Source organism: Staurois parvus, unplaced genomic scaffold (genome assembly GCF_062004578.1).
Source record: "Staurois parvus isolate SC_StPar_1 unplaced genomic scaffold, SC_StPar_1.0 ptg000929l, whole genome shotgun sequence".
Taxonomy (NCBI): Eukaryota; Metazoa; Chordata; class Amphibia; order Anura; family Ranidae; genus Staurois; species Staurois parvus.
The window spans coordinates 1,352,192-1,369,241 of record NW_028318725.1 but is presented as its reverse complement, the minus strand read 5'-3'; the positions used below and the strand labels follow the sequence as shown (position 1 = coordinate 1,369,241).

At 44.4% G+C, this 17,050-nt stretch overlaps 1 protein-coding gene across 1 annotated transcript in view; it reads left to right on the top strand.

Annotated features, from left to right (window-relative positions):
- GLIS3 (GLIS family zinc finger 3) overlaps nucleotides 1-17,050 on the top strand; it is a 469,802-nt gene that overhangs the window by 338,542 nt on the left and 114,210 nt on the right. The window contains exon 6 of the mRNA XM_089656697.1: nucleotides 15,684-15,825. Within this exon, the coding sequence (XP_089512823.1) occupies nucleotides 15,684-15,825 (142 nt within the window). The remainder of the gene's footprint in view (nucleotides 1-15,683; nucleotides 15,826-17,050) is intronic.

The window sequence follows — 17,050 nt, the reverse complement described above, 5'->3', positions numbered from 1 at the left end:
TGTTACATGGACGCTACAAAAAAAACATACAGCTGAATAATTAGACATAGCTAATATTTGTATTTTTATTGTTTACCTTTCTTTTTATTACTGCCTACTCAACATAACATTCCAAACATGGCTTCAATAAATGTAGACTTTAAACTATGGTGTTTTGCAAAATAATTTGATGTGGCAGCTGTTAATAGTAATTACATGTATCTTTCCTGATGTCTGTCAGTGTGTATGAATGTTGTACCTTAAAGTGGCTGTATGACCCTAAATTCTAAAAACATAATGATATGGATGCTCTTAATTATCTCCTTTATAAACTTGAATTCTTAGATTTATGCCGAGTACCATGTAGCAGATGTGCTTTATAATCTCTTCAGTGCCACAGGGATTTGCTTATAAACTGTACACACGGTACATACCTCCATTTATGGCTGGTTTGAAATGTGAGATGACACACTATGAAAGCAGCACAGTTGCTTTTAAATACGGCATTAAAAGTCAAAATGAATGTAAATCTCTGCTGGTGAAGATGGCGTGTTTGAATATCAATTAAAAATCAAAGATAATACTTAGAACCCAAATTATATGTTATCCACTTAAACTACGGAAGATTTAACCCCCTTCCTGACCAGGCCATTTTTTGCATTACGGCACTGTGCTACTTTAGTTGACAATTGCGCAGTCATGCAAAACTGTACCCAAATGAGATGTATATAATTTTTTTCCAGCACATAGAGCTTTATTTTGGTGGTATTTGATCACCACTGGGTTTTTTATTTTTTTATTATACAAATGAAAGAAGGCCATCAATTTTGAGAAAAATTATTTTTTACTTTCTGCTATAAAACATATTCAATAAAAAAAAAGAAAAAAAAGAAGATCAAATATCTTTATAAATTATAGTGTTGTCAGGAATGGACTGGCCAGCAATGGTGGGACTCACCTGCCTTATGGGCTGCAGTACCGGGGCTGGCCAGTGGGTGCTCCCAGCAATCAGAGACTCAACCTTGCAGCCAGCTAAACACCTGGAACTGATTATACTGGTGTATTTAAGGGATGGCCAGACCTGCAGACTCTGCCTTGGTGTGTGTTTTTCCTGGGCCCTGTATCCTGTTCCTGCATCCTGTTCCTGTTCCTGTCTTGTCGCTGACCCTGCCTGATCTGACCTCTGCTGACTTCTCCTGCTCTGACCCCGGCTCGTTCCTGACCATCCCTCTGCCTGAGCCTTTGTACCACGCTGCCTGCTACCTGCCGAACCTGGCTTGTGACCCCGACCATTCTCCGCTTGCTCCCCCTGTACCTACCTGCCCGATTGATATTGACCCGGCCTGCCTGACGACGCTTGCACTGTATGTACTGTTATCTGTGGGTGGTTGGTTGGTTTGTTTGCACTGTGTTATGTTTTAGTATTGCACTGCGTTTATGTTTGTATTGTTAGTGTTAATAAATTACATTGTTTATAACATATCTGAAGTCTGCGTTTCCCTGCGTCAGTCACACACCTCTGGTCATACCCGGGAGCCCTGACATTACACCAAGGCCAATCCTGACCAGAAGTGGCTGCACAGGGAAGCCATCTTGGTTTGTTGATGGGAAGGATGGATCTTGATGAGGTTGTGTATTTATATCTGCTGGTTTTTGATGACAGAGAGTATGCTTATCAAACTCTGAAGGAGTATCCCCGGGATGAACTGCTAGAATGTATACGGCTCGCTCATGTTCTAGTAGATCAGGGCACAGAATTCTCTGAGGTGCAGCCATTGATTCAGATTTGTGCGGAGTTGGTTTCATCTGGTACCCCCGAATGCAGGGATGAATTTTTGCCGCCATTTAGTGCCGACCAGGTAGAGTCCCTGGTATGGTTATTAGAGGATGATGTGGATTGCTTCTTGGAGCATTATGCTGCATGTTCACCACAGATACTAAGAGATTGTATAAACGCAGTGCAGTCTTTGGTCAGACAGGCTTTGTGTAAGCTCAGCTTTGTTCAACCCATACTGCAGACATGGACAGATTTGTTGCACCCAGCCTCAGTCAGCTTACAAAAACCCAGTCCTGCTTCTAATCTATTTCCTCAAAGCTCTATTCCTGCATTCCCAACAGCTCCTCCTGCCCTGCTATCTACCGCATGTCAGTACCCTGTTCCCACTCGCTGCACCTATCCTGCCTTTAACCCTGTAAAAAAGCCCTCTGTAGCAACTGCTCCCTCCCCTGTTCCATCCTCCAGCTCTTCTCTGTCTCCAGCTGCTCCATTCGTTTGCAGACCTGCGTTTACTTGCAGTGCTCCAATAGTTAAAACCAGAAAAAAGCGAAAATTCTTTCCAACCAATACCATCCTGCCAGTATCCAAACCGGTGAGCCTGCCGTCTGAGAACCTGCCTTCCGTGGTTCAGCCTGAAGCCTCTACTCAGCCTGAAGCCTCTACTCAGCCTGAAGCCTCTACTCAACCTGAAGCCTCTACTCAGCCTGAAGCCTCTACTCAGCCTGAAGCCTGTACCCAGCCTGATGCCTGTACTCAGCCTGATGCCTGTACTCAGCCTGATGCCTGTACGCAGCCTGATGCCTCTATTCAGCCTGATGCCTCTATTCAGCCTGGTGCCTCTACTCAGCCTGATGCCTCTACTCAGCCTGAAGCCTCTACTCAGCCTGAAGCCTCTACTCAGCCTGATGCCTCTACTCAGCCTGATGCCTCTACTCAGCCTGATGCCTCTACCCAGCATGATGAACTGATCCAGCCTGACGATCCTATTAGGCCAGGTGACTCGGTGCCCACTGCCTTGCCAGATGACGCGGTGCCCGCTGGCAAGCCAAATGACCTGATGCCTGGTGACCCAGTGCCCGCTGTCATACCTGGTGACCCGATGCCCGTTGTCGGGCCAGACAATCCGGTACCTGATGACCCGGTGCCCGCTGTCGTGCCAATTGAGTCAGAGCCCACTGTCGTGCCTGGTGACTTGGTGCCCACTGTCTTGCCAGATGACGCGGTGCCCGCTGTTGAGCCAAATGACCTGATGCCTGGTGACCCGATGCCCGCTGTCCAGCCAGACGATCCAATGTCTGACCCAGTGCCCGCGGTCATGCCAGTTGACTCGGAGCCCACTGCCTTGCCAGATGACGCGGTGCCCGCTGTTGAGGCAAGTGACCTGATGTCTGGTGACCCGACGCCCGCTGTCCAGCCAGACGATCCATTGTCTGACCCAGTGCCAGCGGTCATGCCAGTTGACTCGGAGCCCACTGTCGTGCCTGTCGCCCACCTGGGGGCCCGATGCCTGTCACCCCACCTGGGGGCCCGGTGCCTGTCGCCCCGCCTGGGGGCCCGATGCCTGTTGCTCCGCCTGGGGGCCCGGGGCCTGCTGCTCCGCCTGGGGGCCCGGTGCCTGTTGCTCCGCCTGGGGGCCCGGTGCCTGTTGCTCCGCCTGGGGGCCCGGGGCCTGCTGCTCCGCCTGGTGGCCCACTGCCTGCTGCTTCGCCTGGTGATCCGATGTGCCTCTGCCCGGAGTCCAGCCCGATGTGCCTCTGCCCGGAGTCCAGCCCGATGTGCCTCTGCCCGGAGTCCTGCCCGATGTGCCTCTGCCCGGAGTCCTGCCCGATGTGCCTCTGCCCGGAATCCTGCCCGATGTGCCTCTGCCCGGAGTCCTGCCCGATGTGCCTCTGCCCGGAGTCCTGCCCGATGTGCCTCTGCCCGGAGTCCTGCCCGATGTGCCTCTGCCCGGAGTCCTGCCCGATGTGCCTCTGCCCGGAGTCCTGCCCGATGTGCCTCTGCCCGGAGTCCAGCCCAATGTGCCGCTGCCCGATGTGCCTCTGCCCGGAGTTCTGCCCGATGTGCCTCTGCCCGGTGTGCCGCTGCCCGGAGTCCTGCCGGTGTGCCGCTGCCCGGAGTCCTGCCCGGTGTGCCAGTCTTTGATATCCCACCAGTTACCAGACCCGGGCGGTGGAACATTTTGCCCAGCTAGGACTGTTTGGAGCATCCTGAGGCCGCTCCTTGAGGGGGGGGGGTACTGTCAGGAATGGACTGGCAAGCAATGGTGGGACTCGCCTGCCTTATGGGCTGCAGTACCGGGGCTGGCCAGTGGGTGCTCCCAGCAATCAGAGATTCAACCTTGCAGCCAGCTAAACACCTGGAACTGATTATACTGGTGTATTTAAGGGATGGCCAGACCTGCAGACTCTGCCTTGGTGTGTGTTTTTCCTGGGCCCTGTATCCTGTTCCTGCATCCTGTTCCTGTTCCTGTTCCTGTCTTGTCGCTGACCCTGCCTGATCTGACCTCTGCTGACTTCTCCTGCTCTGACCCCGGCTCGTTCCTGACCATCCCTCTGCCTGACCCTCTGTACCACGCTGCCTGCTACCTGCCGAACCTGGCTTGCGACTCCGACCATTCTCCGCTTGCTCCCCCTGTACCTACCTGCCCGATTGATATTGACCCGGCCTGCCTGACGACGCTTGCACTGTATGTATTGTTATCTGTGGGTGGTTTGGTTTGGTTCGTTTGCACTGTGTTATGTTTTAGTATTGCACTGCGTTTATGTTTGTATTGTTAGTGTTAATAAATTACATTGTTTATAACATATCTGCAGTCTGCGTTTCCCTGCGTCAGTCACACACCTCTGGTCATACCCGGGAGCCCTGACAAGTGTATTCTGCTAGATATTTTTTTGGAAAAAAATCCCATAACTGTATATTAATTGGTTTGAATGAAAGTTATAGTATCTACAAACTAGGGCATATATACTGGAATCTTTATGTATGTATTTATTTTTTTATATGCTAGCAATGGTGGAGGTCAGCAACATATAGCAGGACTGTAATAGTTCTGTGGGCAATCTGACAGTGACTGATATTTTGTAGATTCTGACTAACTGACACTGACATGACCAGTTACACTAATACAGTGATCAATGCTAAAAATATACACTGTCACTGTACTAATGACACTGACTGGGAAGGGGATAACGTCTAGGGACAATCAAGGGGTCAATTGAGTGCCTGGAAATGTGTTTACTGTGTGCTGTTTTGTACAACAGATTGATTTATTTCTTTCCCTTGTTTAGCTGAGAAAAGAAAGCTATCTCTCCCTCTGTATAGAGCTCTGCGATGTTTACCAACACAAAGCTCTAGGCTGTGATTTGACCCAGCAGATCAGCAGGTCCAGGCACAAATCACAGGAGAGTAGGCAGAAACAGGCAGTGACATACCAGTATATTGTAGTGCCTGTAGCTACTGCCTTGCCACATTAAAAGTACTGTGGCTGGACAGAAAGTAGTTATATACCCCCCAAAATGATACTCTGAAATTTGTGCTTAACAGATTTTGCTTCATATTTTCCAAAAATGCTGCTTCTCATGCTGTAGGTACCTGTTCCTATCCTGCCAGTTCCTACCTCCCCCCCCCACCCCGAAACACGTTTTAAAAAACAGAAAGCTTTCATTCATTTCTCATCCAGTTAATTGTATTGTGTACAAAATGATAACATCTCTGGTTTATCTAAAACCACTGGGTTTGGGGAGCAGCACTCAGCACTAGTCTTGTTTATATTACATAAATTCAAATCTAATACAAACTTAAAAACATTGTGACAATATTATTTTTATTTGACAAAGCACCAGTGGTCCCAAACATCTGGTATGTGATCATGACTTTGTACTGGACCATTACTAGTGAATGCAGAGCATATCACATCAGCATATCCTGTTGGGGGTGCAAATAGCTGTTTGGACCATAGGTCATTTGAACTTCAGGTTATTCCTGAGTGTGCATCTAAATATGAACTAATTTCAAGTCATCTGTCCTGTTGTATTCATTCCTTGTTATGGGTTGCCATCATTTACCATTTACTATGTATTACCTTTTGAAGGGGAGTTCAAAGGGTTTGATTTCTGCATAGCCTACATAGGCCATGGCCAAGCTTAGATGGCTACTAGGGGTGGGACACAGACATTCATAAATAATGCTTCTTCCATTATTGCATTTCCTTGTGTAATAAAATATTTTAGATTGGTGCTTTGCTTGCCAGCACTATTTGTCTAGATGTGTATTGTTGCTTTTCTTGAATGTTTTTTGCACATATTAAACAGTTCACTTACAACTCTCCCTGGGTCTATAAAACAAACTTCCTGTAGAGTAGGATAACAGGTTACATTACTCTTCTAGTTATTGATTGCATGGATTTTGATGCAGAGTGGGAAAACAATCTCTTCCAGCCTCTCTGCTCTTAGCTTTGGTTTGCCTTTTGTGGCTCTGATGTCTGATTTTGTTGGTGTGATGCTTAGACTAGCAGTCAACTGAATAAGAAGGGGGCAGCAAAAGATAGTTGACTTGGAGGGAAAGAAAGTATCATATTGACAGATGTGTTTGGCTTCTATTTTCACTGCTTCCTGCTGCTTTCTCTGAAAATTAGTTTTACTTTTAAAGAAAGAAAAACAACATTGATTGTCAGAGAACAGAGGAAGCTGCAGGGAACTCTGATCATTAACCAACTTTAAGGAAGATTTACCTACTGTATTCTGTGAATTTTCATTGACTATTGTTTAGCAAAATTATCGTAAGTGTACAAATGATGACAGATGATGATAGAAACATATTTTGTAAACGTTTTATGTTACTGGAGATATTGTGGTGGTGGCTGGTATTTTTTGCATTTTGTTGTTATTTTGGATTATTATAAATGGATGACCTGTAAATTTTATGTTTTAGCCATCGGAACCAGCAACTGAGAAGTCTGATATGTTTTCCCTCTCTATTTACTTATGTCTCTTGTCCATTCAGTAGAGCTTCACAGCATAGCCTGGATTCATGGGTTAATTTTAAATAGTCATGTATCTGGTGGAGGTCAAGTTGAGGGCTTTCCTTGCACATGCCACCTCCTCTCCAATACTCCCTGGAGATGGTTATATGGTGTAGCAGGAAAAAGAGGCACAGGTGCCTGTGGTGGGTCCAGGCAATCTGAATACTGCAGAGGTGCTGCAGAGGTTTGGACTGGTTTGGACTGGCACAGGAGCACAAGGAGAAGTCAGTCTGCAAGCCAAAGTCAGCAATGGGAGATCGGGATACAATGGAGTCAGAAGGTAAGCCAGGTCAAACACAGGATAAAAGAGGTTCAGTTCAGTTCATCACACACAGGAGCGGATGGTCATTCAGCAACTCTCATATGTAGTACAAAGATTTAAATAGAGTAATTGGTGCCATACCCAATGCTGAAAAAGCACACACTGTCACTTAAATTCACATGAGTTGAACTGGCTGATTGTACAATGCTGTAAACGTCTTTCAGATTTACCCACAATGTAGTATGAAACTCTGCTTAAACAATCAAATCAATTTACATTAAGCTTGCCCTAGTACCACATAGTTGTTGGTAAATCAAAAGAAGATCATACACACAAGACAAAATACATTTTTAATGAAGTGTTCTGTTTTGCAGAATTTATTAAAGACCCAGCAGGCATAATAATTGTGTTTGCAATGTATATAGCCATCTGTGTAAAACAAGCTAAACAAACAGACCTCCAGTTTGAATGGAATAAATAAAATGAGAGAAGAAAATTTAAGAACAGTACTCCCAATTAGGGATGAGCTTCAGTTTCTGGTTGAAAACAGTGAACTAATCCAATAATTCGCCATAGTAGAATCCGAATATCAACCATGCATTTCCTGTTCTTTGTGGTCAGGTGGCTTAGAAGGACCAATTATGTGGGGGGGGGGGGTTTATGTACCAGCTCCTCCCCCCACCCAAAAAGCCATGGTACCCTGCAGGCTTTTGTCACTGTTTGTGGGGAAAAAAATTGGGTGCATAGGGACAACTTTCAGAATATTATTTGCAGGTAGAGATAGTTGCTGTTACACAGGGCTGCTGACCTGTACTATAATCTGTACTATAAAGTGCTGTATTGTGCGGGGCTAAATTAATAAAGTGTATTATAGTGTGGAGGGCTAAATAGCTTGTACCCCCACCTTGTTCCCTGCTCTGTATTGGACTCTATAACTTTGAATTGCAGTATATAAGAGTTCCATATGATTGTGTGTCTACCTCTCTATTTGTTTTTTCTTTCACTTAAAAATATATATCTGTATGTACCTCTGTGCATGACCTATACATTTACTGTACCTTTACACCATTACCAGGTTCCATGTTTTAACCCCTCAATACCAGCATATTTCTTTATATCCAAAACATTTTGGCAAAAAATATCAACTTGAGATGTTTACTTTCCAAAATTAGGTAATTCTGGGGGTGGCATTTTTTTTACTGTATTTTATAATAGAAAGTGAGGTAACCAGTTTTTCAAAAATCTTTTTTCTGTTATATAGCAAAAATATAAAAAAAAAACTCAGAGGTTAGGTAATGCCAATAAAATGTAGTTCTATATGTCTCAAAAAAAATGTTCTGTTTATGTAGGGCACTGTTACATGATGAAGTCATTGTCAAGCTATCACAAGAAAACTGAAAAATGCCATGGGCAGGGAAGAGGTGTAAATGACAGCCAACAAGAAGATGAATATTATTTATGGCACAATATTCCATCTTTTTTCTGTGAAATATATATACTTTTATGTGGATTTTCAGGCCTGAAAACTGCGTGCCGTGTGTCATTTTTAATATGCAACCTATTCCAACTGCTGCAGTATTGTCAGTTAAATTTGTATGTGATTTCCTGCCGTTGTCTTTGAAATAATTAACTCTAGCTTTTATCTATTGATGAAACTCAAACCTGCCCAGTCTCTGCCTCTAGGTTGTAGCCTAATGAAAAGAATAACATAGTGTTCATGGAGTCTATACAATATTTTTGCCTTTTCTCCCAAATATACTGTACATTTTATTTTATGATAAAGCCTGCCCTGTCTCTACATTTTCAATTGCAGCATAGCAAAACTGCTTACATAATATGCAGTGAGTCTGTACAATATTACTGTCTGTTGTAATACACTTTCACAATTTTTATTTCAGGCTAAAATTGCCTCTTATAGTACATTGCAACCCATAACATCCCAAAGCTTGTGAGCTATGGTAATGTTTTATCTTTTTACCATAGATAGAAAACAACTGTAAAACACACAAATGTCTCCAACCCCTTGTTCATTTTACACTGTCAATGTTCCAAATATTTGTTGTAAGCATGTATGTCCCCTTCAGATTCATTCATAAAACAAAATAATTTTGTATGTGCATTTATAGATACCCACTTTGTTATTATTAATTAGACTGTGTATTATTCCAAAGGAACCCAAACAGTTCACACTTTTGGGACAGTTTGGACAACTAATATATACTAATAGGACCAAGTAAAACATTTTCTTACTAGTAAATAAATAATCAATATGTCTAGAAACAGGACATCAAGACCAGCAGGATAAAGAAAAACAATAACAATTAAAACAAAAATGCTGTGTATACCCAGAGTTTGTTTTTTCCCAGTTTAGCAGGGCAATCTCCTCCTTGTAATCTAGTTTCCTCCCACAAGCTAAAATACACACTGATTAGCATTTGACCACACTTGATTTAGAGTTTAAGGCTATGTTCCTACTAGCCTGCACAGTAAATGTCATCATTTTACTGTACAGACTAGTGCAGTATCAGTATTTGATGTGTCAATCATGTGACTGCACAGCATCTTGGTACATTGCACATTACATTGCATTTTCCCACACCGCACATCCTGCCAGCATTGTGGTGTGAATGGGGTGCTAAGAAAACAATTTTAGTAATGTGTCCTAGCAATGACCTATGTTTATCAGGTGTGTAAAAATACAGGTCACCGCAAATAGTGTGAATGTGCCCTTAGAGTGCTGTAGGGAAGTAGACCAAAAGCTCCTTCAAGATACAGAGATTTATGGAGATGGCCTATTACAGTGATGGCGAACCTTTTTGAGCCCGAGTGCCCAAACTGCAACCCAAAACCAACTTATTTCTTTCAAAGTGCCAACACTGCAATGAAACCTGAATATCGAGCTTTTGGTTTAGAAAAAACAACTCGTACAGTAGTGCAAACTAATTAACAGTACAGGGATGACCAGAGACTGCGGACACAGTACAGGGATGACCAGAGACTGCGGACACAGTACAGGGATGACCAGAGACTGCGGACACAGTACAGGGATGACCAGAGACTGCGGACAGTACAAGGATGACCAGAGACTGCGGACAGTACAGGGATGACCAGAGACTGCGGACACAGTACAGGGATGACCAGAGACTGCGGACACAGTACAGGGATGACCAGAGACTGCGGACACAGTACAGGGATGACCAGAGACTGCGGACACAGTACAGGGGATGACCAGAGACTGCGGACACAGTACAGGAGATGACCAGAGACTGCGGACACAGTACAGGAGATGACCAGAGACTGCGGACAGTACAGGGATGACCAGAGACTGCGGACAGTACAGGGATGACCAGAGACTGCAGACACAGTACAGGGATGACCAGAGACTGCGGACAGTACAGGGATGACCAGAGACTGCGGACACAGTACAGGGATGACCAGAGACTGTGGACACAGTACAGGAGATGACCAGAGACTGCGGACAGTACAGGGATGACCAGAGACTGCGGACACAGTACAGGAGATGACCAGAGACTGCGGACACAGTACAGGGATGACCAGAGACTGCGGACACAGTACAGGGATGACCAGAGACTGCGGACAGTACAGGAGATGACCAGAGACTGCGGACACAGTACAGGAGATGACCAGAGACTGCGGACACAGTACAGGAGATGACCAGAGACTGCGGACACAGTACAGGAGATGACCAGAGACTGCGGACACAGTACAGGAGATGACCAGGGACTGCGGACACAGTACAGGAGATGACCAGAGACTGCGGACACAGTACAGGAGATGACCAGAGACTGCGGACACAGTACAGGAGATGACCAGAGATTGCGGACACAGTACAGGAGATGACCAGGGACTGCGGACACAGTACAGGAGATGACCAGAGACTGCGGACAGTACAGGGATGACCAGAGACTGCGGACAATACAGGGATGACCAGAGACTGCGGACACAGTACAGGGATGACCAGAGACTGCGGACACAGTACAGGGATGACCAGAGACTGCGGACACAGTACAGGGATGACCAGAGACTGCGGACACAGTACAGGGATGACCAGAGACTGCAGACACAGTACAGGGATGACCAGAGACTGCAGACACAGTACAGGGATGACCAGAGACTGCAGACACAGTACAGGGATGACCAGAGACTGCGGACAGTACAGGGATGACCAGAGACTGCGGACACAGTACAGGGATGACCAGAGACTGCGGACACAGTACAGGAGATGACCAGAGACTGCGGACAGTACAGGGATGACCAGAGACTGCGGACACAGTACAGGAGATGACCAGAGACTGCGGACACAGTACAGGGATGACCAGAGACTGCGGACACAGTACAGGGATGACCAGAGACTGCGGACAGTACAAGAGATGACCAGAGACTGCGGACAGTACAGGAGATGACCAGAGACTGCGGACACAGTACAGGAGATGACCAGAGACTGCGGACACAGTACAGGAGATGACCAGAGACTGCGAACAGTACAGGAGATGACCAGAGACTGCGGACAGTACAGGAGATGACCAGAGACTGCGGACAGTACAGGGATGACCAGAGACTGCGGACACAGTACAGGGATGACCACAGACTGCGGACAGTACAGGGATGACCAGAGACTGCGGACACAGTACAGGAGATGACCAGAGACTGCAGACACAGTACAGGGATGACCAGTGACTGCGGACATAGTATAGGAGATGACCAGAGACTGTGGAAAGTACAGGAGATGACCAGAGACTGCGGACAGTACAGGGATGACCAGAGACTGCGGACATAGTACAGGGATGACCAGTGACTGCGGACAATACAGGGATGACCAGAGACTGCGGACAGTACAGGGATGACCAGAGACTGCGGACACAGTACAGGGATGACCAGAGACTGCGGACACAGTACAGGGATGACCAGAGACTGCGGACACAGTACAGGGATGACCAGAGACTGCGGACACAGTACAGGGATGACCAGAGACTGCGGACACAGTACAGGAGATGACCAGAGACTGCGGACACAGTACAGGGATGACCAGAGACTGCGGACACAGTACAGGAGATGACCAGAGACTGCGGACAGCACAGGGATGACCAGAGACTGCGGACACAGTACAGGGATGACCAGAGACTGCGGACAGTACAGGAGATGACCAGAGACTGCGGACAGTACAGGGGATGACCAGAGACTGCGGACAGCACAGGGATGACCAGAGACTGCGGACAGCACAGGGATGACCACAGACTGCGGACAGCACAGGGATGACCAGAGACTGCGGACAGTACAGAGATGACTGCTGACCTTTGGGGAGGGAGGGGGAGCGGGTACCTGAATTTGACAGGTACCCGCTCTTACTTCCGCAGAGTTTTTTTTTTATCTTACCTGTTCCTTTATCCAGCCGCGCGCTGTCTTCCCGGCTTCTGTAGTGTGGGCGCTCGTCGGACAGCCGGATGCCCAGTGCGCATGCGCGAGAAGCGCTGCGCTTTTTGATTGGTCCGGCGGCTTCTGGGATCTGTCATGTGTCCCATGTACCGCCTTACCATTCACAAAGAGCACTGCTTCTTGTGCATGCGCACTTGGGACCCGGCTGTCACGCACACTACAGCCGGGAAGACAGCGCGCCGCTGGATTCTCCTGGCGTGCCCACAGATAAGGCTCGGCGTGCCGGCTGTGGCACGCGTGCCACGGGTTCGCCATCACTGGCCTATTATGTCAACATTGCAGAAAAACAAAATATAAGTACATATAATGATATGTAAAATTACTGTTATAATATCAGTAAAATTAGACAATTAGTACATTTTTCAAGCAATACTAAAAACCATTGTTACACTAAAAATAATAACCTACATAAAGTAATTTAGTTTACTTTGGACTGAAGAGCTGAATTAAAAATTCCTGTGCTCACCATGGAAACGCAACTTTTAGCTGTTAATAATTTTGGAACTTGGCAGATAGGCAGAGAGTGTCTGTGAAATTGAGTTTTAGCACGCAAGAAAACATAATCAGAAATACTTTATTTATGCACAACAGAGGCATTTACCATGCTTGATTAATAGATGAAAAGATAAATGCTAACTACAGAAAGTTATGTGTTTAATTTTGCTAAAAATATTCACTTAATAAAACACTGCTATCAAACATTTTAGAAGATTAAAAGCGTATATCTACCTAAAACTTTTTCATTTTGGATAGAGTAGGGATTGGTTAAAACCCTGGCAGTTTTTTTTTCTTTATGATAAATTTGATATTTTCTATTTATCTATTTTCCCTTAAGGTAATTTCTCTTGACTTCCTGTCCCTGAGTCACAACTGGAAGGGAGTTGAAATATTTCCAGAGTGAGAGAAATGACCAACTTAGGCCCCGTTTAGACATATGCATTGTGGTAACATCTGTACCTTCAGTTTGAATGGCACCCCAGTCCACAAAACCTGCACACAACAACATAATATTAGCAACAGCATCCCAGAGGATGTTGCTGTCTTCACGGGACAGCTCAGTCCAGAGACAGGAGGGTAAGGCTGGGAACTGGGAATTCAGTCAGACCTCTTTTTCTCTGTTGGCCTGATGGCAGTCACATAGACTGCACTGGCTTTTTCTACACCACTGTATGAGGTCATAAAGCCACGTTTAACCACTTGCCGACTGCCCTGTAGCAGTTTTACGCTCTGCACAGAATCACGTTTATATACATGATTCTGCATTTCCTGGTAGGGGCACATATGCCAATTTCTACCGATTTCTAAAGTAGTACATACACTACCTTTGGTGCAATTTGCATAGACATCTGTGTCAGATGTCTTGCAAATCGCACCTGAAATTGGCATGTCACCCAACTTTGAAATGGTGTGACTTCACTGTAAGTTGCACGATTTCAAAGCTGGGTTTGGTGTGACCGGGGTATAAGTGTCAGAATGCCCACCGTACTAGCACAGTTGCTGATCGCCACCAAATACCACCAAAAGAAAGCTCTATTTGTGTGGGAAAATTATATAAATTTAATTTGGGTACAGCGTTGCATGACCTCATAATTGGGAGTTAAAGTAGTGCAGCACCGAATGGCAAAATAATGGCCTGGTCATGTAAATCTTCTGGAGGGCACGTGGTTAATAAATACTTCATTATTTTTGTACTTTATATATATATATATATATATATATATATATATATATATATATATTGTATCTCTTTTACTCTTTACAGTTTATTTATTTTGTTTCTGTTGGCTATCAACTTTGAAATGAGCCTTTGGCCAAGCTTGGACTTTCAAGTATTTACAAGTTGTAAATCACCCGTCACTGATTCATATACAGTAGCTGCAGACACTGTGGAGCAATTCATCTTCCAACATAAAGTCGATTTCCTACCTAACACTATGTTTCAAAATGTTCCCTCCCCACTCCTGCTACCTATGTTACCTAACCTGTGTATAAAAAAATCTGTATACTTACATATTTTCAGCTTGCTCTGGTACAGTCATCTGGTGATTCTTAGCTCTGCCTTCCCTGTTTCAGTCAGCAGCTACTGCAGGAGATAGGAAAGAGTGCCAAAAAGGGCCATGGAAGCCTATGGGTGGCATAGGCTCTACTGAAAATCCCAGCTGTTGCTGAGCACTCCTTCCTCTCCCCTACACCCTCTGCTCACTGGAACAGGGGATCAAGTGACCAGACTGGTGCTGGCTGCAAATAAGTAAGTATACACATTTTTGTTTACACACGTTTGCAGCATAGGTAGAAGAAGGAGGGAACATTTTTAAACATAGGTAATGTTAGGCAGGAATTTCACTTTAACAACCAAAGCACTACGGTTTTTCAAGTCAATTCTCTCTGCACTTAAGCTCACAGTCCACTCTAGTGTACTTTAGTGTAGTATGGATAGGCCATAGTAGCCCACGGTTGATGGCATCACTCCCAGGCATTACCAGCACATTCTCCTCTCCCCTGCAGCTGCCTGTGGCTGGCACAGGGGACATTGAGTGACTGGCCTGCCTAGAGGAGACTGGATTTGGAATGTTTTAGTTCACATTTGAATGCACAGAATACAATTCGGCTAAGTTGATGCTTGTTTAGAGTAGGCGCGTTTAGAATAGGCCATGTAAAATAGCATGACAAGGATTTGTGACAGCTTATCAGGCATGATATCCCACAATGCTTTTTTTAGGTATTTACACAGTTTATTTTTACTTACTGATAAATACCATAAATCCAATGCTGCATTTTGAGTTGAAGTCATGACAAGATGAGTCTGACAGTTTTCAAGCTAGAAGACTATACTATGAAAGTATGCAAATCTTTCACAACATGTTTGGTTCCTGGAGTACACATGCAACTAATTTCATGATGAATACCCATTACAGCTGATAGCAGTAAAACGTAAGGCTTAGTAGGTAATCGGAAGCAGACCTCTTTAGCTGTGTAAAGAAAAAACATATGGATTTCATAGAACTACTTAGAAGCCTCTTTACCGTGGAAAATAAATTATTGCTAATTACCAAGACTCATGCTAGACTTTAGTACTGCGTAGATTGTATAGGATCACTATACCGATGTCATTTATTGTACTGGTCCTTATAATTCTGTGTTGTGATCCAAAAATCATAATAGGTGATTTGTGTCATTTGCCTTTCTTGTAGTTACGCCCAAGGACAGAGCTTGACCAAGAAGTTCTCAATGAATGTCTCACTATTCAACCTCTTCAGCCAGCAATTTCTCCACATGATCCTACAGAGAATTCACTGGGAAAGTCACCTGGCCCTGTTCATGATGTATACCCAGGTATAAAGCAAATAATACTGGTGTATGACTAAAGCCTTGGCATGTTATTCCTACCCTGTGTGTTCATGATCAGCAAAAGGCACTTTAGGGCATCCTTGTCTTGGTCTTTGTTTTATCATAATATTTCATTATTAAAGCTGAACTTCAGGCAGATATAAAAATGCCAATTATTGCAATTATGTATTAATTTATTAAAATATATTAAACATATTTTTTAAATTTAATTAGTGTAAGTATTTGATTTTGACTTGATTTCAGCCTCATGAAATCTCATCATATAATGTATTGCAATATCACTCAGAGAGGGCAAGGGGGCGCTACTCATATACCATCAACAATTAACTAAAGTGACACGAAGCATATAAAATACCATCAGTAATTTCTTGAAATGACATTATTCGTGAAAAGTGCAACAGTAATCAAAACTGGACGAAAATGGTTTACATTATAGAATACAAATAATGTGCCTGGAAAACATAGTCCTTACAACAGAGTGCTTCATAAATGTGTCCAAGTGAGTATATGTAGCCTCTTACCAGATCCTCTGCTCTCAACATGGTAGAGATCAATATACGCTTGTCTGTGTATATCCAAACACAGGACACACTGCAATCCACCATGCGGTTTCTGTGACCACGGTGTCAGAGGGTAGAACAAAATTCTCTCACCGACACCTTGAAATGCCCCTCCAAAGAGAACCAAGGTAGCCGCAATAGTATCATGCTTCACACCCCTGACAATGCTCATTGGTTGGCCAAAAATGTTGGGAAGAGCTTAGCTTGTGACGTCAAATGAATGTCGGGAACATCTCGGCTTGTCTGTTTTAATTTTTGGTTAAGTTCCTTTTCGATCCTGTAAGTACCTACCTGTCTATTTTAATAAAGCAAACTTTTTTATGATGTAACACTGTTGCGGATCCCTTGGTTCTCTTGGTTCCATCACATTACTTACTTGGACACATTTATCAAGCACTTTATTGTATGGACTATGTTTTGCAGGCACGTTATTTGTGTTATATAATGTAGACCATTTTCGTCAAGTTTTGATTATTTATACACTGTTGCACTTTTCATGATTTATTTCATTTCAGGCAATTATTTTATATGATTCATGTCACTTTAGGTAATTGATGATGGTATTTGAGTAGTACACCATATTTTTTATTAGTATACAAGCTGTAATGTTTGGGTTATTGTGGTTGCTGCACTCTTGTGTTACACATTTT